Source organism: Raphanus sativus, chromosome 2 (assembly GCF_000801105.2).
Source record: "Raphanus sativus cultivar WK10039 chromosome 2, ASM80110v3, whole genome shotgun sequence".
NCBI classification, from domain to species: Eukaryota; Viridiplantae; Streptophyta; class Magnoliopsida; order Brassicales; family Brassicaceae; genus Raphanus; species Raphanus sativus.
Window position 1 is genome coordinate 18,009,475 of NC_079512.1, and position 24,794 is coordinate 18,034,268.

The following is a 24,794-nucleotide window of genomic DNA, read 5'->3' on the forward strand; positions in this document are numbered from 1 at the left end:
TGCGCCCTTTCTCCTAATTGGCTGATACATGACTCCCAAGATTGTCATCTCAGCCATTAATTTCATTTTAACCTAAGGGTCAAAACTTTTTTGGTTTTCTCTACTCTTTCCGACATTTTTTTCTTCTTTCTCCTCATTCATTTCTTCTGCAAACAGAAGATATCTCTCATTCAATTGTTTCTTTCTCTTCCTTTCTCAAACACAAATGCACGAGTAAAGATTGATTAATTTATACAAACAATTGTATTTAACTCCAGCAATCCAACGTATTCTGAAGCTGTTCAACAATCTAAGTACAGATTGATTGGAGAATCCAGTCAAACATACGTCTCAAGAACTGGATTCTGGCGGAGAAGAGATGCCATATGCGGCGGAGGAATTGAGATCCAGGCGAGTCATCAATGGACTTGGCGCTGTTGCCTGAAGGTAAGACCAAGCGGCTTGCTTAACCTCTCTGTCTTTGTTTACTTTTTTCTTTGTCTTTATCTAAGGTCAAATACGGCTGCTGTAGTTTAATTTTTTTTCTCAGGTTGAAGAATCAAAGAACGGGAAGCAGAAGGTGGAACAGGAAGAAGAAGAAAAGACGGCGTGACATAGTGTGATGGTGTACGAGCGCGACGCCGCGCTTGGTAAAACAGAGCAACACGACGGCTCTTCAGCTCCAGCCATACACTTCCTCGTGGCGGCACAAGAGGCTATCCAAGACATAGGTTTAGGTTATTTTGTAAACCAGTTTGTAAACCAGATATCATTTGTAAACCAATTTAAATTTGTAAACCATAAATACTATTGTTATAAAATAAAATAATTTGTTTTGTCTAGATATATTGGTGATATATATTACAAAATTGTATTATAAAAAATAGTTTAAAATGTATTATATCATAAATTAATATACAGATATTTATTAAAAATTATTTTATAAAGAATTGCATAGCTACAACTTATTATGGTTAATATAGCCACAAATATATTTCTCACTATTCTTGGCAATTAGCCACAAATAAAGTTGTGACTTATTGTGACACATTAAATAAGTCTATTGGGCTTGGGTCAATTATGACCCATTTAGTTTTTAATTAAGAAAATAGGTTAAAATTAAGTCTCTATTGTCTTCTTCCGAATCGAAACAAAATCTCACGAATCAGACTAAACGCAATTTCCCGTAAAAAACTGGAAAACCGTAATTTTCCGCAAAAACCAGAAAACGATGTTTGTCGGAAAATCGGAAAACGCAATTTTCTGCAAAAACCGGAAAACGCAATTTTCCGCAAAAATCGGAAAACGCAATTTTCCGACAAAACCGGAAAACACAATTTTCTGCAAAAATCAGAAGAAACGCAATTTCTCGGAAAACACAATTTTCCGCAAATACCGGAAAACACAATTTTCCGACAAAACTGTAAAAACGCAATTTCTGGAAAACCGGAAAATGAAATTTTTCCGCAAAAATCAGAAGAAAAAATGTAATTCCCCGGAAAACCGGAAAACACAATTTTCCGCAAAAACCAGAAAATGCAATTTCCGGGAAAACTGGAAACACAGTTTTCCATCAAAACCGGAAAAATGCAATTTCCCGGAAAACCGGAAAATGCAATTTTCCGCAAAAAACGGAAAACACAATTTTCCTCAAAAACCAAAAAACATAATTTTCCGCAAAAACCGGAAAACGCAATTTTCCGACAGAACAGGAAAATTGCATTTTCCGACAAAATATGAAAAACGTAATTTTCCGCAAAACCCAAAAACCCGAAAATAAAAAAAAACGTAACTTGATACTAACTTGAAAATGATTCATTATAAAGATGTTGGGTTGATGGATCAACCTTAATCCATCTGACCCATTTAATTTAATGGGTTATGGTTCAATCCAACCCATTTAATAAATGGATTGAGTTGACCCATGACCCATTAACAGTCAACCTATTTGGGTTATGGGTTGGGTTTAGTGCTGAGTTTGCGGGTCGACCCGCCCCGACCCGCCCCGCCCCGCTGCGGGTCGAATCATTTTTTTGATTTCAAAATCCGACCCGTTTGACCCGCAACTGAAAAAAACAAGACCCGCTCCGCCCCGCATAAATTAACGGGTGACCCGCGGGACCCGCGGGTAAAATAAAAAAATAAAAAAATAATTATTTTATACATTTTATTAATATTTTTTGTAAAAAAAAATATATTTTAATAATTTTATTTTAAATATTCGAAATTTTTATTATTTTTTTAATAAAAACATAATTTTATAAACAAAAATTAAAAAAAAATTTTTTTTTTTTATTTTGCGGGTTGGCGGGTACCCGCAGTGTAAATTCGATCAACCCGCACCCGCTCCGCAGAAAATATGCTCAACCCGCACCGGCACCCGCCCCGCATATTTTTCGAATTTGCTGACCCGCACCCGCCCCGCAGCGGGTCAAATGAGGCGGGGCCCGCGGGTAAAGATTCAGATTCCCAGCTCTAGTTGGGTTGACCAATTTGACTCATTTTGACATCCCTATGTAGAACACAAATAATTTTATATGTAATTCGATAAATTAGATGTGAATTGATTTAAAAATAAATAAGTAACAAAATATTTTGCAAATGTTTAGAAAATTTATATCATAGTAATTGTCAATTTAGAATTTTAATGAGATTGTTTGCCAAAAAAAAATTAGTTTTAGAATGTGTAACATATCACTACAAGAAAACAGCTTATTTGCAAGGAAATATTTTCCTCGCAAATTTGCGAGAGTATTACGAGAACTTTGCATGTGACTCTTATTTCCTCTTAATTCCTTCGCAAATATGTTATGGATTTGCAAGAGACTTGCCTTATGTGTATAGTATATTACAATTTTCTTGCAAAATCTATCTTTCCGAAATTTGAACGGTTCGATTTTCATCAAGGATTTTGATGTCGGATAATACATTTTATTAAATTATTTAGTTTTTAAAATATATGTCAAATATTTTCAAAAATTTAATCAACTATAGTTATGAACTTATTTCCCGGAACTACTATTACGAAATATTTAACATCTAAACCTTATAACTTACATAACTAATACACATTAACTAAATTTCCAGAAAATACATATTTTCACTTAAATTATTTTTTTTCAAAACCGAATACATAAAATACATACAGGCCGAAATCACAAAAAAACTCAAACGAAACCCTAAAATACATTGACATGGATTTGCAAGAGATTTGCAATGGAACCTTCGCAATACCCTGGCAATTTTGCGAGTGTTGCAAACTCCCTCGCAAATTTGCAAGGGATTTGCGAGAGATCCCTTACAATTTCCTTGCAAATTCATACTAAATGGGTTGGAATGACTGTATGTCTAATCTATGTAGATTAAATGCTCTATTCAGTAATACGAGATGCCCCGCTAGTCACTCGCACTCATGGCCGTCTACGACTACACCATCTTTCCGGAATTTGAACGGTTTGGGTTTCATCATAGATTTTGGTATGTTTAAAATGAATGTCAGAAAACATTTTCGGAAATTTAATCAACTATAGTTATGAACTTAATTCCTGTAAATACTATTACAAAGTACTTAACATCTAAACCTTATAACATAGGTAATTAATATATGTCAACCAAATTTTCGGAAAATATTACATACTTTTACATAATTTTTTTTGAACCCGAATACATAATGTACATATAGTTCGCAAACACAACAAACCCTCAAATGAAACCCTAAATTACATTGACATGGATTTGCAATGGAACCCTCGCAACACCTTTGCAAATTTGCAAATGATGCAAACTCCCTCGCAAATTTATAAGGGATTTGCAAGAGACCCTTTGCGATTTCTTTGCAAATTTATCTTTCCAGAATTTGAACGATTTGGGTTTCATCAAATATTTTGGTGTCGGCTAACACATTTTATTGAACTATTCAGTGTTTAAAATGTATGTCAAAAAACATTTTTGGAAATTTAATCAACTATGATTATGAACTTAATTCTCAGAAATACTATTACAAAAGTACTTAACATCTAAACCTTATAACTTATGTAATTAATATACGTCTATCAAATTTCCGGAAAATATTACATATTTTCACTTAAATTTTTTCTTAACCTGAATACATAAAATACATATAGTTTGAAAACATAACAAGTTTTCAAATTAAACCCTAAAATACATTGACATGGATTTGTAAGGGATTTGCAATGAAACCTCGCGATACCCTTGCAAATTTGCAAATGATACTTATGAAACATCAATGATTCAAAGGTGGTAAAACGGAGAGAATAGTTCTGTTCTTTTCGACTTGGGCATTATTTTGAGTTAAAATTGGGTGGATTAGTTGCGGATCACCGCCGTCAACTTTTGACTAATGTTTATTTTTGTTAATACTTTTACATACATTAAACTATTTACATACGAATAACATTTTTTTTTGTATAACCCTCCCTTTTTTCTGTTTTCTTTTTTATATCGGCCATGCATCTTTCTCTCTGGTGGTGGGCCGCCTTCAGGTTTCCAGGAAACGGTGGACTTTGCACCAGTTGCCGCCGGCTTAAGATTCTGGGACTGTGCCGTTTCGTCGTCGGTATTGATCGCCGGCTTTCGATTCTCATGGATGCTATCGAGCTGAATGGAGGGTGTTTCTGTTACGGAGATTGGAGGCCGAGTTCGGATGAGATTGCGGTGGTTTACCGTTTGATTCTCTCTGAAGATCGGGCATGTGGTGATTGATCCCGAAACCCATACCTTTAATACAGTTGTTAGAGGTGGCTTCGGTGGTCGTGGGTTATGTCCCGGTGTTTCCGGTGTGGGCGTTTCGTTTGATTATCAGCGTCGACCTCCAGTTGAGATGGAGTTGGTGAATCGAGTTTCCGGTGAGGTGATGGTTTGCGTTCCCGGCGGCGAGCACGAGCCGATCAAGACGACGAAGGCTTCCGCGGTCTCCACGCGTCACTTCAGTGTTGTTGTTGCAACACGTGGGGTTGACGTGATGGGTTTGATCGATGAAGTTTTTTGGGTCTCGAGTTTTTCCTTGTCGGGCTTGGGGTTCTTGTTTTGTGGGCTTCGGTTAAGAAGATGTATTTGGGCTGGTTTATGGGTCTCTTTTGTAATTCTCCCATGTTTAATAATATTACTTAAGATGGAAAAAAAAACATTTTTTTTTGTTTGGATCCATGTGGACTAAACTAGTGGTGAGTGCGTGGACAATTAACTGCCTCGATAATGACTTTCGATAAAGTCCGTAAGATACAAAATTCATGGACTCTCCCGAAAATGTATCTTATAATAGTTATTTACTATATCACACTCTGATGTGATATGTTAGTCCTGTGTTACAAGTGCAATGGACCGGCTAACAACTTTGACATGATTTATAGTTAAGTTTTACATATATAATAAAGATACTTTATGTCATTACATCATGAGATAAAGCCCTAAATTCCTCAACTGAGTTAAAGTGTCCCCTTTATAACTAGTCTGGAAGCTTTCTCTAATCGAATGTAATTAGTGTGGCTTATCTCATCATTACCCAAACATTAATCTGTAGCATTTGGAGTTTCGGCTTTTCTCACTCTCTCCACCTTTTGTTTTATGATTTTAATAGACCATTTGTTCGTGTAATGGTTTGTGATAAGGAAGAAGGTAAGAAAAATACAAAATTACTGACTAAACTGTTCAAGTGCTATTGGTAAATTATGGTTCACCATATAATCATAAACCTCTTTGGTCCATTTTATGACTCGGCCGATAAAAACCACTTATCATTTTGGTTGGGGTGCAATATCACAGACACATATATACACTTTATAGTTCATACTGGTACAATACAATTACCATTGACTAAACCTCTTTTAAGTATCACTTTGTTCCATTAATGAGACTAGTTGTTTAACCGATCTTCATCAATAAACCTCGCCTACGGTTTTGAACTACGGGTGGTAAAAAACGAACCAAACCGAGTCAAACCGAACTAACCGAATTCGATCCAAACCAAATCAAAATCTATTATTAGTTATGTTTAATATTATCCCAACCCGAACCAATCAAACTGAAACTGATCCAAATCGAGTTAAACTGAATCGAGAAATTAATGTATTTTTGTTACTAATTGAATTAAGCATACTAATTGATTTATGAAAGAGAGAGAACCCTAACACCAGCGGCGACTCCAAAGGCGACACCTTTCCAGAGCTCGTGATCTCCATTGAGATCGCGATCTTCCCCTAATCTGACGTTCATTGGCGTTAGATTAGCCGTCGGCCATCGTTACCGGCACAGCACGTTCGTTTTCCCTGTTCGAAAGACCACCAACATTGGTTACTTCTCGGATACGCTATCGTCTTAGTTGATAGACGAACCAGTGATCACTTACGATCTATTGGTGTCCGATCTGTCTCCGGTTATACTGTTACACTACGTTTCCTTATCCGATCTATTTCCTGCTGATCTGGTTCTATTCCATTGTTGCGCTCTGAAACCTGGTGAAGAAGACGAAGTGGAGTTGCAGTGGGGATAAGGATTGTTCGTATATCTCTTGATATATACCGAAGCTATTACTTTGATATACAGCTCTTAATCTTTGTTAAGAGTTCTAGCTATGCGTATGGGGTCCTCATCTCATATGCAGTCGGGGCATCGGGTGGATATTAAAGGCAAAGGGATCTGCTACGACGAGGAGGATGATGATGCGCCAATTAAACTTGTTGACAGAGATGACTCTTATGTTATCAAGGAGGCGGGTTTAACGTTGATAGGAAAGATCCTTAATCCAAAAAAACAGATTGTGGAGAAACTTCTTCAAACGATGCCCTCTCAATGGGGAATGGCTGAGAGAATCACAGCCAGTGATCTCGGGAATGGAAAATTTTTGCTTAACTTCACAACAGAGGACGATCTCAAATATGTGTTGCGACAGAAACCATTCCATTTCAATTTCTGCATGTTTGTCTTGGTCCGATGGGAACCCATAGTGCATGATGACTACCCATGGATCATTCCATTTTGGGTACGTTTGGTTGGATTTCCTCTACACCTATGGACATACATAAATTTGAAGAATATCGGCAGACGGATCGGTCACATTGACACTATGGAGCTGACAGAACGAAGAATGCTGATAGAGGTGGATACTCGGAAGCCACTTAAGTTCTCTAGGAAAGTTGAATACGAAGGAGACGAGTTGAGATCAAGTATGAATTGTTGTTTAAACATTGCACCTTATGTGGAATGTTAACTCATGAGAAGGGGTATTGCCCAACCATGGATATCAAAAATCGGATTCAAATCCCTGAGACTCGGTCTGGTGTATTCTCGAGGGTACAAGATCCTTATGCGCTGTCGGGTTCACTAACCATAGGCCGACAAACAAATTCAGATGCCTCATCCTATCATCAGTACTCACGGGCTCTGCCTGAAACTCGACAAGGCCTTCAGGTCACTCGGGATACGATGGAGCGACAGCCACGAGTTGGGGAGCACGAGAGGAAAAGTTTTAGCCATCGTTCATGGGAGGATAATAGGCATGGGGGAGACATACTGATAGGATAATAAGAACCAAGGATAACTACTCGAGGAGTAATAGATATGGAGGAGCTATAGTTCGTGCTGGTCCATATGATCGCAGAACCGAACAAGCTTGGAGAGAAAAACAGAGACCTGAGCGGGTAGTTAATGTACACAATGCTGGAGAGGTGGGTGCTCGACGCGGTGGGCGTTAGAACCGTGAAGATCATAGGCAAGAAACTTCTAAGGAGGAGGATATAAGGAGAGATGTTCGTGTTTCGCAAGAAAAAGAGACGGACATTCAGTTAGCGAAACAGAGTGATGTGGCTTCATATGAGCAACGTCAGGCCTCATCCCGAGCCGCGGAAGTGAGCTCAGAGAAACACATGGTGGCGAAGTCTGCATCTTCCCGTAAGCTCGCAAGCGCGATTATTACACCTACACGCCTTGATTTCTCCATGGAGGATAACGTAACTGTGCGGGGGAGAGAAGATGCTATGGCGCTTACTTTTGACAAGGAACCTATGTTTGTTGATGATCAGATTATAGGGGCTCTGGATGATATGGAGATCATGGAACCACAGGATGGTGATATGCTGGCTGTTGAGGATGATGATGACGATCTCCTGGGTACTGATCTCATGGAGTTGGAGGCCAAGCAAGGGGACAATAGATTGTCAGAGAGGAAGGATTCGAAGCCGGCTTCTAAGGTGATGAAGAATAGGAAAAGTGGCATAAAAAAGAATTCCTCATTGGGTTTTCCAAGCCGTAAATTTGAGATCATCCGTAGGGGATCTCCAAGTCGACACACGGCCTCATCTGGGTCGCAGGCGCTAGCTGGGAAAGGCAAGTCAAGGCGACAAACTGGTGTAAAGAAGACACTTGAAGGTTCGTCAAAGAATGATGGTTTGATGAGTTCCAAATACTCATCACACAATCATCCATGAGGACACTCAGTTGGAACTGTCGAGGTATTGGAAGCGACCTCACAGTTCCACGCCTTACGGAGATGTGTCAGAAGCATCGCCCAGGACTTGTGTTCCTTTCTGAAACGAAGAATAAGAAGCCGGTATTGCAAAATATCCAGGCTGATTTAGGATTTGATCGCTTGTTTACCGTTGAGCCACTTGGCCTCAGCGGAGGTTTAGCTTTATTTTTTATGGATGAGTTTCAAGTTAATGTTTTATTTTCAAGTTAATGTTTTATTTTCAAATAACAGAATGATTGACATTGAGGCAGTCATTGATGGAATAAAAGTCTTTATGACGTTTGTTTATGGGGACCCTGTATTAGAACGTAGAGATCAAGTTTGGGAACGTCTTACGCATTTTTCAACAACAAAAAACGGACCTTGGTTTATGATAGGTGATTTCAATGAGATAACTGATCATAATGAAAAAGAAGGAGGTAATCAACGTACTGATAGCTCCTTTCTACCCTTCAAGCAAATGTTAAGTGATTGTGGGATGTTAGAATTTCCATATACTGGAGATATGCTATCATGGGTTGGTAAAAGAGCAGGGAGAGTAACTGTTAGATGCCGGCTGGACAGAGCAGTAGGAAATGCCGACTGGCATGAAAAGTTCCCTCATTCGAAGATGAAGTATATGAGGTTATGGGGTTCGGATCATCGTCTGATAGTTGCTGATATCCTCAAAAAACCATCCAGGAGATCGAGGAAATTTAAGTTTGATAAAAGATGGTTGGATAATGAAGAACTGCGTCAAGTTATTTTGGGGGGATGGAAATCACCTGATCTTCCTCCTAATACTTCTATAATGGATCATATTTCCAGCTGTAGGAAAGCATTGAGCGAGTGGAGGAGACAAAATAATATAAACTCTGCGAAACTGGTGGAAGAGCTTAAGGAAAAAGTGGAAGGGTTATATGCTGATGATAATGCAACAACTGAAGAGATTGCAGCGGCTTTGAAGGAGCTTTCTGATGCTCTTAAGACAGAAGAAATGTTCTGCAAACAAAAGAGTCGTGTATTTTTGGCTAAGGGACGGAGATCGCAATATGAAATTTTTTCATGCCTTAACGAAACAAAGGAGAGCAAGGAACAAGATCACTCAGTTACTGGATGAAAATGGAAATATTGTGGACGATGAAAAAGGATTAGTAGCCATTGCTACTAGCTATTTTAGACAGATATTTGAGTCGTCTAATCCACATGATATTGAAGAAGCTCTATCTGAAGTCCCTACGACAATTACGGAGCCAATGAATGAAAGTCTTACAGCACCGGTAACGGAGTGGGAGGTTAAATTAGCTCTTTTTGCTATGCATCCAGAAAAAGCTCCGGGACCAGATGGGATGACTGCGCTTTTCTATCATAAGTTTTGGGATATAGTTAAGGACGATTTAACTCATATGGTTAATAAGTTCCTTACTGAAGGGATAATGCCTGCTGGTCTAAATGAAACTAATATTTGCCTCATCCCAAAGATAACAAAACCTAATGATATGGCACAGTTTTCGGCCTATTAGTTTGTGTAACGTAAGTTACAAGATTGTCTCTAAGGTCCTATGCCAGAGACTTAAGAAAGTGTTACCAGGCTTGATATCGGAAACCCAGTCAGCCTTTGTTGCTGGAAGACAAATTTCTGATAATATAATGATTGCTCAAGAGATGTTCCACGCTCTCAGAACAAAGCCAAGCGGGCGTAACAAAAGAATGGCTATTAAGACAGACATGAGTAAAGCCTATGATAGGATGGAGTGGTCATTTATTGAAGCTGTGATGAGGAAGATGGTTTTTTCAGAAACATGGATCACATGGATAATGAGATGCATCACATCAGTTCAATACAAAGTCCTCATGAATGGGCAACCGAGAGGAAACATTATTCCAGGAAGAGGCCTACGCCAAGGAGATCCTTTGTCTCCTTTCATTTTTATTCTATGCACGGAAGCGCTCGTTAGCCTTCTCAATCACGCAGAGAACCAAGGAAAGATAACAGGGATGCGCGTTACCCGCGCGTGTCCCTCGGTATCCCACCTACTATTTGCTGATGATAGCCTTTTCTTCTGTAAGGCGGAGCCCCGTGAATGTGAAGAAGTAATGAAAGTGATCAGGATCTATGGTAAAGCATCAGGACAATGTATTAACTTTGACAAATCATCCTTACTCTTTGGTAAGAGGATTAACGCAACCACAAGACAAGAGATCAAAGATGTACCTGGAATACAGAAGGATGGAGGGATGGGGACTTATTTGGGTATCCCAGAAGATATTAGTGGTTCTAAATGCAAGCTCTTTGCCTTCTTAAAAGATAAACTAATGCATAGAGTGAATGGTTGGACAGGGCGCTGGCTCTCGAAAGGAGGAAAGGAGGTTTTGATAAAGTCCATTCTACTTGCTCTCCCTACGTATGTTATGTCTACTTTTCTGCTCCCATTGGAGATTTGTGAAAACCTTGCTAGTGCTATTGCTCAATTCTGGTGGAGCTCGAATCCTCCTAAGAGAGGAATACACTGGTCGAAATGGGAGAAAGTCTGCTTACCAAGAGAAGAAGGAGGGATTGGATTTCGCTTGATTCATGAGTTCAACCTGGCACTACTGGCAAAACAATTATGGAGGCTAACACAAAACCCGGATTCGCTTGTCGCCCGTGTCTTAAGAGGAAGATATTACAGACTAAGCTCGCCATTGCGAGTAAATTCTGTAAGCAGCCCTTCTTATGTTTGGACTAGTATTGCTGCTGCGAGGGAGCTTTTGTTGCTGGGGATAAGGCATAAAATACACTCTGGTTATGAGGTTAAGGTATGGGAAGACCCCTGGATTCCATTGAATCCTGCTAGGCCAACTATACCTATAGCGCCAGTTATGCATCCAAATATGAGATTAAGTGATCTCATTAATCAAGAGTTGAAGGAATGGGATGTTAATCTGTTGGAACAGTATGTCAGCCCTGATGACATACCCCGCATAAGGAGTCTAGCCATAAGCACAACTCATAAACCTGACACGTTTTGCTGGAACTTCACAAGACATGGACAATACACGGTCAAGTCTGGATACTGGGTTGCTCAAAACTTACTGAAGGATGTAGACGAAAAGCAAATGTTAGAGCCAAGTATTACAAAGCTCCAAGCCTCTGCTTGGAAGATAAAGGCGCCAAAGAAAATTTGTCATCTTATATGGCAATTGTTAACTGGTCATGTGGCAGTAACGAGAAATTTAGTAAGGCGAAATATGAGATGTGACAATTACTGTCCGAGATGTGGAGAACCGGAGGAATCAGTAACACATGCTATATTTGAGTGTCCACCTGCGTTACAAGTTTGGTTACATTCATCGACTCCAACTAATCCTGGTATTTTTCCAGCTTCAAGTATCTACACGAATATGAACTACCTCTTCTGGAAAAAAGATGGTTCACTTGAACCAGAGCTAGACAGGGATCCTTATCCTTGGCTAATTTGGTACATTTGGAAGGCTAGAAATGACAAACTTTTTAGGGGAATAGACAGAGATCCTCTGGAACTAGTTCGATATGCTGAGAGTGAATGTCAAGCTTGGTTTAATGCAAATGAGATGATACCACGAGTAGTACAAGAGGGAAATGCAGTGGAACCCCAAGTCCTAAGCTTGGCAAGTATTTGTTTACTGGATGGATCATGGACAGAGTTTGCTCAATTTAGTGGATGTGGATGGGTCTGGTTGGACAGTGGAGGAAAGACGCAACTTATGGGATCACAAAACCTACCCAGAAGAGAATCAGCTATACATTCAGAGGTGGAAGCACTGCGATGGGTGATGGAGAACATGCTTCAGCATTCAACATGTCAGAACTTCGGAACAGACTGCAAGGAATTGATTGCGATGATTAAGGAACCTCATGCCTGGCCAAGTTTTTCTACGGAACTGGAGCGGATAGAGACACTACTTATATGCTTCCCGGATTTCAAGATTTCTTACGTTCCAAGGGCGCTTAATCAGATTTCAGATTTCTTAGCTAAGACAGCTAGATCCTTCCATAGGAAGTTACTTTTTGTTGGTTGTTCTATTACGGTCTGGCTACCCAGACCACCTCAAGTTTGAGTAATAGAATAGCCGTTTGCCGTCAAAAAAAAATTACTATTAACTTTATTAGTGATGTTGAGTTTTTCTTTTAATTTTCTATTTATTTTAATTAACTTGTGGCTGATTGTGTCTTATAAGCTTTTGTGGTTTTAAGGTTTTGTAAAAGCTTTATATTGGATTTAATTTATATAGTTCATTTTTAAAAGACATTATGAAAAAAAATTTAGTTTTCTATTTAGTTTAGTTAACATTGATTTTATTGTTTTTATAAATTTTTGTGTAATTTAAAAAAAATAATTCAGTTTTATATTGAATTTAGTTTAAATAATTTATTTTCATTTAATTTTTATGAACATACATTTATGTTTTAAAACATGATTTCTCTTCAAAAACTTAAACTAAGAGCACGTCCAACGGTAGTTTTTAACAATGTTTCTTAGAAAAGAAAATATTATAATACTTAGTTTTTAGGTTTTTGTGCCCGCCAAAGTCTGTCGAACACCGTAAATAAGGATTGATCTTTCCGTGAATTCGTTACTGTTCGTGGGCCCCGCTACATGTGGCGGCCCATGATTTGTCAGTTTTTTTTTAATTCGAACGAAAAAAGAAAAAATAGTAAAATATTCCAAATTTTCTTTTTGGTTATTGGGCCTGATGTACTCTGCGTTGTGGGTGCTCTAAGAGAACCCGCTAAACCAAACTAAAACACAAACCAAACCGAATACAAACCGAACAAAAACCAATAAAGCCCAAACCAATATAATTTATTTCAGTTGAAAAAATAATAAGTCAAATCAATCAAACCGAATCAATAAAATAACCGCAGTGTCCACCCCTATTTTGAACTGTTCACATTTGTTCTATATAAAAATTTATAACATTTTGCCGTATTGGAAACTTGAATTAATGACGTAAAAACTATAAATTTAACACATAAAATAAATTGGAATGGGTCCATAACGGTTCTAGGATCTTTTCTTTGAACCGGAACGGAAATACGTGAACTAAGACGGGACATGTGTTAGGTAAGAACACGATCCGCTCGTGTGTAACAGTTCGTGATGTCGTCATTCCACGCCGGTACAAGACTTTTTTTATTTGTCGTCAGCAGAAGATTTCAAAATTAACGAAACCGTTCCCATACCCGAAACTCACGTAAAGGTAAAACTAGACACTATAAAATAAAATAAAATAAAAATTGGTACGTTTCTGTCTCTTTCTTTCCCTCGAACGTTTCTTTGTATTATTTTACCCTCGTTTTTTTCTCAATTAAATTTCAAATTCGACTTCAGTTACATTTTTCTGGCCCCTCCATTTTAATATATCATAATTATTAGGTTGCATAGTCGATCTAGTTCAGTGAACTAGTGAAACTTAATGTTTTTTCTCTGAAGATATAGAATCGTTTTCATATCAAAGTCTGGCGTCAGCTTACGAATGAAAAAAAAAAACACTTTTACGTTCAAATGTGTAGTCTCATCTCATGCATCATATATTTTCAGTTTGCGACGCCTATTTTCCAGTGATTTTGGCACACCATTGTTTGAGTTCGCTTAGATAAGTTGAAGTGTGTTTGAGTTCATTGATAACTAAGGTGTCGACTGGTTTTCCCGCTACCACCAAACCGCAGCTTTTGCAGCTTTTGCGGTTTATAGCGGTTGTTGGCGTTTCGAAACAATCACAGAAAACGCTACAAATCGCTTCAAACCGCTCCGAACCTCTTAAAATCAAAAGCTGGTTCCAGCTAGCGTTTGCGGTTGCAGGCGGTTGCGGGAGGATAAATTTTTTTTCTTTAAAAAGCAGTAAATAAAATAATACTAAAAATATCCAATAAAAAATTTCAATTGAAATAATTTCAATTGTAAAATGTATTCATATTATATTTCAATTTATATTATAAAATTCAAAACTAAAATATTTCTATAAATTTTTAAAATTGAATAATATGATTTATAAATATAAATTTTATATTTATCATATTATTATGATTTTTAATATTTTATAATTACATAAATGTAAATATTGTTAAATTATATTTAACAGATGTTGCGTTTTGTAGTTTACCAGTCATAAGAGTCCCGCAAACGCAACAATTTCTAACAGCTATACCAGTCGTACAAATCTCTAAAAAACGCTTAAATCCGCAACCACCCGCACCCGCAAACTCCCGCAATCGCAACCGCAACCGCTGCAATTACACCAGTCAGGCCCTAAGTAAAAAATGTATACGTCCGAAACGTCCGTTCAAAAGATCTTGAAGTACATAAAAGTAAAAACAAGTTGTTGTTTGTTGTAACCGACTATTAATATAGTACTTAACTAAAGTTAAAACTATAGTTGTTGAGCTACTCATGATTAGTTTATATTAATCTAAACACTAATTTTTTAAAACATGCAACCAAGGCTTTTAGCTCAGATGGTAAAAGATTCACGGTTGTAAGTATCGCCATTTGGATTCGAAACCCGGTCACTAGAGGATTTCCATGTAACCCTCCAGCACCCGAGACCAAAAAACCGTTCAGGGTGAGCCATATAGTGACGTCTTGGAAACATCTTTGTTTCTCAGTTTGGGACCACTTCGATGGAGCACGGATACTCGGTTTAAAAAAAACATGATTGCGAATGTATTCATATTATATATAGATACACATATTTTGTATACGTTACGGAGAACACAAAAGCAATTTATTTCTCTTCCTTTAAGATATTTTCTTGCTTTGTTTCCCAGACGGACAAAAAACGATTATGATGTTTTTATCCCATAATTAACACACACCAACATGTTCGTACGTGCACACGTGCACTATCAGTATGTGTGTATAGTAGTGCCACACGAGCGGTTCAAAAATGTTTTTGGAGTTCCCGAGACTGTTGAGTCTGTGGGGCCTAGAGCCATCGCGTCCTCACGACACGAGCGGGTCTCGTTTTGCATGCAACTAAACCACACGTACCCACCGACTTTTCGAGAGAGAGAGAGAGAGAGAGAGAAGAGAGAGAGAGAGAGAGAGAGGAGAGAGAGAGAGAGAGAGAGAGAGAGGAGAGAGAGAGAGAGAGAGAGAGAGAGGAGAGAGAGAGAGAGAGAGAGAGAGAGAGAGAGAGAGAGAGAGAGAGAGAGAGAGGAGAGAGAGAGAGAGAGGAGGGTACTGCAACTAAAAGTATGACATTAATCAAAAAATTTCGTTAAGAAAACAAAGTGCAAACTGAAGCAAAACGTGACTATAGATTCTTTCTAATTCATTTCTACCTACAAGTAAATAAATTAACAAGGAGCTCATAAAGATATTAACGAGAAAATTATAATTCTTCAGATACTTTCAGTGACTAAAAGTGTAGTTTAAATGATAAACTGTACCAAAATATATTAAAAGAAAACTTTATAAATGTTTGGAAGGGTCTATAAGAAAATGATAGGTTTTACAGTATCTAATTAAGTGTGATATATATTAAATAAAAATATTACGCTACCCCTTTTTGGTGTGAATAAACCAGCTATCATTTATGGGAGAATTACTAATTGTGACTCAAAACCTGGAGTCAAACCCAAAAGAGTACCCCAATTTGGGTCAAAGGCAAAAGTAACCTAAAAGGCTATTGAAATTACAACTATCTCCTTGTGAACAAACAAGAAAACGGATTTTTTTTTACGTTCTACCCCTCGCAAGTCGTCTGTAAACAGACGATTTGAAAATAAGTCGTCCAGACGACTTTAAGTTAAATCGTCTGGACAGTTATTCTTAAACATAATTTAAAAATTTTTGTAAAAAATATTTTGATAAGTGAAAATTGGAATTATGTAATTAACATATGTCTTAAGAGATATAAATTAATATATAACAATTTCAATTGTTTTCAGCCCAGATGAGTGAAAGTAGTGAGTCATGATATTCTTTAGTTTATGTTTCATCAACATATGTTGTAGTATTGTATGTGTTCTTAGGGTTAGATTTTGGAAAGCATTAAAACCGTTTTTGAAAATTTTTAAAATTACCTAGGCGTGTACATTTCTGTGTATAGTAAACACTATTGAAGTATAATTTGATTTTATAACGTGGTTAGTAAGTTAATTTAGTCATTTTAGTTTAGGGGTTCATTTTAGGGTATTGGACGACTTAATATTTAGTCTTCTGTTCCCAGACGACTAAATATTAGGTCGTCTGATGTACATTATCAACCAGAATAAGTCGTCTAAACGGACCAAACCTTAAAGTTTACCAATGTACTTTTAAAGCTAACCGGATTATTTACCCAATATATAAGGTGATTTTTTTTTTTCATTTTCCGCGAACAGAAACCCTAACAGTTCTCTCTCACCGGCGATATCAAAGGCGATTCGAATTCCCACTATTTCCGAACAACCATCGTTCTCAACGTCGGCTATCTATCTCACTTCATTCTCACCGTTGTCGCCGCAGCTTCTTCAACCCTAGCGCCGCCGATTCCTCTAAACCCTAGCGCCCCCGCTTCCACTATTTCCGAACAAACCGTCGCCCTCGCCACCGTGCTCACCAACGTTCTCACCGCCGCTTCCTCTAAACACTAGCTAGCACCGCCGCTTCTTCTAAACCCTAGCGCCGCCGCTTCTTCTAAACCCTAGCGCCGCCGCTTCTTCTCTGTAAACCGTAGCGCCGTTTCTCTGTAAACCCTAACGCCGGTAAGTCATCAAACGCCGGTAAGCAGCCCCTTTCACCAAGTACATGAGATGTTTCCCTTTAAACTTTTTGACAATGTTATCTTGAAGGTGATAATAACATATTCTTCGGGTTGCCCAAGGAAACACCTTCTCACACGCACTTTTAATGGCCGCATGCCGGTCAGAGACTATCACCAGAGGCTTGTCATGAGATATACAACTAGCCAATTTTGTGAAAAACCATTCCCAAGAAGGTTCATCTTCAGCATCCACGATCCCAAAGCCAATGGGAATATCTGAAAATTGCCATCTTGTGCGGCTGCAACTAACATAACACCTCCATACTTTCCACTTAGGTGAGTTCCATCCACCACAATGACCTTCTCTGATACTTAAAACCTTTGATAGAAGCTCCAAAAGAGAGAAATAGATACTTAAATCTTTTCTTAGAATCAAGTTCTATAGCCGTGATAGAATCAGGATTTGCAATGGAGATTTGCTCGAGATATGAAGGCAGACGCGAATACCCTTCTTCTGCTGATCCTCTCACCAATTTCTGTGCATATAACAGTGCTCTGTATGAAGTGGTGTAATCAAGCGTCATGCCAAACATGTTCTTCATTGCATCAGTGATATGCTGTGGAGTTATCCCATCAATGATCCCAACATGATCAATGAAAAGACTACCAACATACTTTGGAGTACAGTGTCTCCGCTGAGCGATTCGGTCTCCAATTGAGCATAAATATTTTTCCACATACTTTGTTACCCAAAACGTGTTTGGCCCATGTTTCACACTCGCTCTGATCTTCCATCCACAACCGCTAACCCGACATATTGCCACAAGGAGAGTTTTTATTGATTTGTATATTCTGAAAGAAAACCTACCCCTCACTGCTGTCAACCGCAGCTCTGAAGCAGTGCATCCTTGCTAACAAACTCTGGTTGACATAGATGCTGGTACAATCCGATTTTCCTCCTTCAATAGCATTTGTCTTAGCATATGTCTTTTCAATTTCTTCAAAACAAATATTATCATCATCTTCCTCGTCCTCATCTAGAACCTTTCCATAAAGACTGTAATCCCCACCATTCTGATCCGTTTCACCAACAATAGTGTTATCAGCATCCTCCTCCCCATTTTCCTCCTCCCCATTTTCCTCCTCCCCATCTTGATTTTCATCTTCAACAGACTCATTATCACCAACATCTTCAAAACATTCATCAGCCTCATCATTATCACCAACATCTTCTTCCCATTCACCAGCTTCATCATTATCACCAACATCTTCTTCCCATTCACCAGCTTCTTCTCTTTTCTCTGAAACCGTTTCCACCTTGCTGCGGCTTGATACACAAAGACATACTCTATGCGTTTTGAGTATCTCGAGCAAGTTTCGAACTTGTCTATCACTTGTAACATGAATGGGAGGACTGCCCGGAGTCATCATCATTTCTGCAGGTAATGAGTAGCTAATCTCCACAGTCACTGATCTCATGTCCATGTTATAATCTTCTTGAGCCATTGCAACAAGTTCAGCATGTGTTGAATCTTCATTCAATAAAAACAATCTTGCTCCTTTGAGATCATCAACCACAAAATCCCAACGGAAAAATCTCTCAACAACCATTCTCCATACACTGCATGTAACTTAAAAATCATCTGCAAATATTCAAAATAAAACACATTAGTAAACATAGAGAAAATGAAGAAGTTCAATAAACATTTATCGCAGACGACTTAGATTTAAGTCGTCCAGAAGACTTAAAGGTAAGTCGTCTAAAGAGGTCACTTTTGCAATTGAAAATTAAAGGGACGACTTAATTCTAAGTCGTCCGGCTTTGTTTGTTAAAAAAAAAATTTCAGACGACTTATATATAAGTCGTCTACGAAAAACGGGCTAGTTTTGCATTTGACCGAATCGTGTCAGATCTTTGACTATTTCTGGACGACTTATAATTCAGTCGTCTCTGGAAAGTAAAAATTTCAATATTTTATTCAAACTAGACGACTTACGTGTAAGTCGTCCTAGGTTAGTTTTGTAATTGAAAAATAAAACTTGAAATTTAACTTTCTCCAGACGACTTAACTAAAAGTCGTCCAGATAGACGACTTAATTTAAGGTCGTCCGGGATAAGCAAGGTTTGGACGACTTAATTGGGAAAAATTCTGGACGACTTTGCTTTTCCCGGACGACTTTAAATTAAGTCTTCTGACGGGACGACTTTATATTATGTCGTCTGGTAAAAGTTAAATTATGAAGTTTTATTTTTCAACTACAAAACTAACCTAAGACGATTTACACGTAAGTCGTCTAGTTTAATAAAATATTGAAATTTTAACTTTCCCAGAGACGACTAAATTATAAGTCGTCCAGAAATAGTCAAAGGTCTGATACGATTCGGTCAAATGCAAACTAGCCTGTTTCTCGTAGACGACTTATATATAAGTCGTCTGGAGTGTTTTTTTTCAACAAACAAAGCTGGAAGACTTAGTTTAAGTCGTCCGTTTGACCAGAAGACTCATCAGTAAGTCTTCTACATACAGATGACTTACTTGTAAGTCTTCTACGCGAACAGATTTTGAAAAAAATTCAAATTCGTACCTTAAACTAGGTGAGATGACTTCGTTTGCACACAGGGTCTTCTCCAACCACCCAGAACCTCAAACGAAAGCAACCGTAAGTCAAAACGAAAGAAATATGGCTTTGTCAACCATCGACCATATTTTGAATCAAAAGCTTCAGTTTTTTGGATGAATATGGAGATAAAGTGAAAGAAATGTTGTTTTTAGTTCATAACAATTGAAACAGAGAGAGTGTAAAGAGATTTACGTGCATTAAAAGGCATTAAAAGCTCCAAACAGTTCGTACAAGGTTGTTCCCACTATTCATGGCAGTGGCAATATTGTAAATACTTGAAGAAAATGAGGTTGACACAGTAAAGAAGCCATTTTCGAAAAACAAAAAAAGGGTTAATGGCATTTTCGTAGATAAAATGCAGATGTAGGGTTAAAAACTCAAAAAAGAAATGAATCAAAAGAAAATGTTAGTTTTCTGTTTGAATTCAAGTTTTGAGTCACTTTTGCAATAAGCCCATCATTTATTTTCCATGTACTTTATATGACAACTCATTATCAATTTTCTTATAAATATTATTGTATCTATGATGTGAATTTTTATATATTTAATTGAAAAATATGTCAGTTATATTCACATATGATTCAATAAAAAATTGGAGAATCTCTTTTTCTTCCACCATATAAACAGTGGAAAGCCATTCAAGTGGTCTGCTCTCTCTCTAGTCTCTATTCTATTCCTGGTTTCTCTTCTTTTAACCCCTAACCTCAGAAAAAATGAATCCAAATCTCCTTGAGAAAGTTCAAACAAGTAATGAAACCATCCATGGGTTAAGAAGATTCAAACAAACAAATAACTTCGGATCTGCACCAAACTCGCAGACCGACTTCTCTCTCGCAAGAAACCATCCTCTCAACAAATCATCAGTCTCAGTCTTGAAGTTGGAAGATGAACATGAGAAAGGGAGGGGTAACAGTGGAATAAAAGCAAAAGTATGCTCAAGAGGACACTGGAGACCAACAGAAGATGCTAAACTCAAGGAGCTTGTTGCCCAGTTTGGTCCACAAAACTGGAACGTGATTTCTAACCACCTTCTTGGTAGATCAGGTACATTTATTTACTCTTATTTACCTATTGGTTTCTTACATATAATTCCGTAAATATAAATGTTTTCTTTAAATACTATAGAAAATAATTAAATCTGTTAAAGACAAAATGTCCAACTCTTCATTTCCTACAAATAAGCATTCTCTTCATTTAACCAAAAGGGCATCTTCTCCAAAATTATTGCCTACTAAAACTAATATCTTTTATATACATAACCAATTAATTAGACGAAATATGTGTTTAGGGATATAAATGTTTAATCATACACATCAGTGATATAATTTGACATTATATATATATATATATATTTTTTTTTTTTAAAGGGTAATTAATGTTGCGTCTTTGAATTCAGGCAAGAGTTGTAGATTGAGATGGTTTAACCAGCTAGACCCAAGAATAAACAAGAGTGCCTTCACTGAGGAAGAAGAGTTAAGGCTTTTAGCTGTTCACCGGGCCTATGGCAACAAGTGGGCTTTGATCTCACGTCTCTTCCCTGGCCGGACAGACAACGCTGTCAAGAACCATTGGCACGTCATCATGGCTCGACGGACTAGAGAAAGTCAACGACAACGTCATCAGCCTCCTGAGGCACCGTCAGGAAACACTGAAATGGCAGTCTCTTCCTCGTATAATCACGGCGATGAGTTCTTCGGTACAGTGGTGAATGGTACTTTCGTCAATGAAGAAGATGATGACGATGATGGTTCAGCTGTCTCTACTTGTACAACGGAGCTCTCTCTCACTCCGCCTTCTTCAACTCACCAGCCTCGCTTCTTCAATTACGATTATACCCTTGCTTCAGGTAACAACTTATGTATTTGATTGTTTTATTATTTTATTATGTTAGTACATCTTTTTCTCTTTTTTTATAAAATCATCCTCATGACATTCTTGAGATATGAAATTGAAAAGTATAGAAACTTGGAATGTTTTTAGCTTAGTTTAAGTTTTGCTAAGATGTTGTTTAGTAGTTCAAAGCACATTAAATGATATACATGTTACATAGCCGACGACGAGTGACCACTCCTGATAATTTTCATATATGTGGCAATAATTACAATTTTGAATGACAAGAGAGAAAGAAACAGTGTTTTACATCGTAATAGTACCTACAGGTATAATAATATTAGGAGTTGTAGTACAATGTCACATTACTATTTCAATACAACAAAATTTCACGTGGGGGTTAAAAACATTATTTTGATAATCTTGCAGGTAAAGATGGTCAGTGTGTGCAGAGAGCAGAAGTAAATGGCAAATATAGTAAAAATATGGACCATCAAAATCACCACACAATCACAGTCAGTGAAAGAAAGGTGGAAATGAAGATGAAAAGTGGCCATTACTTCTTTGATTTTCTTGGAGTTGGAGCTTCTCGATTAACATCATGAAGAATTAGGGTTCATGATAAGGGAACAAATTGTTCGATAAAGAAAATGGTTCAGTTTCTTTTGTTTACCTGGTTAAGTCCTAGCCATGTTTGTTTAACATTTTAGTTGGGCTTTGGTAGAAGTTAGCCGGGGTAGGAGTGAAAGAAAAAAGAGCAAAACAAAAATTAAATAACTTCCTAAAAAGTATGTAATCAACAAATAAAAATGTATAATTTTTCAAAAAATAAATAAATGTATAATACTCAATGTAACTTCCTTTCCAGTAGCATTAGAATAAGTTTTGGTAAGCCTTCTGCAATTATTTTTTGTCTCGTTGTTTACAACGTACATCGAATCCAGAATATGGCACATCCAAATAGTAGTAATTAACAATTAGTATGATATTACATCTGTTTCGTAAAAACTGTCATTGAAATTCATTTAAGTTTTCATTAATTATACATATTCAACCAATATTATTTGTAATAAATGAAATTATTTATAAAATCAATGTATTTGTAATCTCCTATATACTATTATTTGAGGATCCACGACAAGAAAATTGTAATATTGCAATAGTAATATGTTATTGCAATATGCTAATATATTCTTGCAAAAATGAAACTGCAAAAAAAATGTAACACATTTTAATGTTTTGCTGTTTGAATGTTGCAAATTCACATTTATTGTATATATGTAGCAAATTTAGCAAGGAATTAAGTTGTTGTTTTAACCGTCATATTATTGCAACAATTTGTTTATAACAACTTTGTTGTATATTTGCAACTTTTTTTGCAATCGTAGAGAGTGACAAATAATTGCAACGTATAATTTATCGATTTATAGCAAATAATATTGCAAATTTGCAATCAATTTGTTTCTTGCAATGTAATAGTATTATCCTGACAAGAAAAATATTATTAAAAATCGTTATAACGATGTTATACATTGTGACATAAAAAATACAGAAAATATTGTTGCAGTTTTATCTATAGTTACTTTAATATACATTTGGTGCAAAGTCAGCAATTAATAATTTCACAAAATTAGCAGTATCAAGTTTGGCACAAATGATATTGTAGTATATTTATATTTAATAATATACATAATAACACAAAAGTCAAATGACCAGCTTTTATAAAATAAAATATTAAAAAGTTCAACAAGAATTCATAAAACAGAGACAATTTGAAACCTAAATACATTGACCCGTCAATGATCCATCGGTAAAAATAAGAGGTACATTTTTCGAATCCCTCACTAACCAACCTTGCCCTTTCATCCACAGATGATTCACCTGATCTCTTGTGTGCTTCATGAAGAACTTCAATGTCTTTTATCAAAATATCGACGACCCACTTGTTTGAATCTATAAACAAAAATCAAAATACAACTTCTACTAAAACATTGAACTTGACGTTATATATGTGTTTCTTTTTACAATGATCCAGTCATTTTTGATGGATTAAGAACATCTAAGATATTCATTGGTTGGGCTACTACTTGATAGTGAGTCAGTGACCATCATATGCCATATGATACATCTGAAAAATAACAAAATCGAAATTAAAACTCAAAGCAAAATAATAAAAGATGAACAAAACACACAGAAAAATACTGAAGATGAGTAGTTTACAAAAAGGTTTTTTTCTGTGCAAAGTGTGATAAGTTATTAAAGCACACACGTAGTCTATTTATATATGAAAACAATAAAATCTAAATGTATCTTGATATGAGATATTTCCATATCTTTTAAAATAATATTCTCTCAACAAACTAAAATCAAGAGGGTGCAAGTAAATCTGGTCACACGTGTGGATCTTCATAGGACGCTCAGATGATGCAGTTAGGCGTAGATCTTCATAAGACATGTAGTATTGTCGGTTGTCGAATCGTCTATGTAATGTTCCTAATAATTGTAATATCATAATAAATCAGCGTTAAAAAAAAACTAAAATCAAGAAGGAATCAAATATAAAGAAGAACAAAAGATTACAAGACACTTACTAAACAACTTCATGCATTTACCAAAAACCAAGCAACTCTTAGGCAAATATATTGTTATTATTTAGTGGAACTATTATTTCTTATTTATTCAGAAAAAACTATTCCATTTCTTATAATTTTAATTTATACCATAAATAGCTTGTTCAATTCCAAGCACCGTATAAATAAACATCATATAAAATTCATAACTATAATTATTTATAAAATCATCTGAAACCTTAAAAATATATTGTACATATCTAAGCATAATATATATATATATATATATATATATATATATATATATATATATATATATATATTTCTTTTACTTAATATACAATAAAAATTAACTTTAGAAAAATATATAATAACAAAAGCATATAATTATTGTCACACTTTTTGCTACGTATTGCAAATTAGCAATGCTTCAAACTGTCGAATGTTTCTTGCAAAATTTGCAATATATTTTTTTATCTGGCAAAATGTTTCATTTTAGTAATGAAAACATGCAACATATATTGTGGTTGTAATTTGCAATAAATATGTAACAAAATTGTAATAAATATTCATTATTGCAAAAATATTGCAATAATCGTAGCAAATTATTAACATAAATG

The 24,794-nt window shown here is 36.5% G+C and overlaps 1 protein-coding gene and 1 long non-coding RNA gene across 2 annotated transcripts; both read left to right on the forward strand.

Moving 5' to 3' along the window:
• LOC108815903 (uncharacterized) lies at window positions 1–825 on the forward strand. Its single transcript, XR_001943766.2, has 2 exons — window positions 1–426; window positions 530–825. It is a non-coding gene; the product is annotated as an uncharacterized LOC108815903 (long non-coding RNA).
• Window positions 826–20,383: 19,558 nt separating this feature from the next.
• Window positions 20,384–22,454, forward strand: LOC130498302 (transcription factor MYB56-like). The gene is made up of 3 exons (XM_056991539.1): window positions 20,384–20,818; window positions 21,171–21,620; window positions 22,034–22,454. The coding sequence occupies exons 1-3, from the start codon at window positions 20,488–20,490 to the stop codon at window positions 22,207–22,209; spliced, it is 957 nt and encodes a 318-aa protein (XP_056847519.1). The 5' UTR covers window positions 20,384–20,487; the 3' UTR covers window positions 22,210–22,454.
• The last annotated feature ends 2,340 nt before the right edge of the window (window positions 22,455–24,794 follow it).

Bases quoted from the DNA above. Each gene is read 5' to 3' on its own strand.
- LOC130498302 (XM_056991539.1), top strand. From the start codon at position 20,488: ATGAATCCAAATCTCCTTGAGAAAGTTCAAACAAGTAATGAAACCATC. The intron at 20,819-21,170 runs GTACATTTATTT...CTTTGAATTCAG, and splicing joins CCACCTTCTTGGTAGATCAG to GCAAGAGTTGTAGATTGAGA. The intron at 21,621-22,033 runs GTAACAACTTAT...ATAATCTTGCAG, and splicing joins CGATTATACCCTTGCTTCAG to GTAAAGATGGTCAGTGTGTG.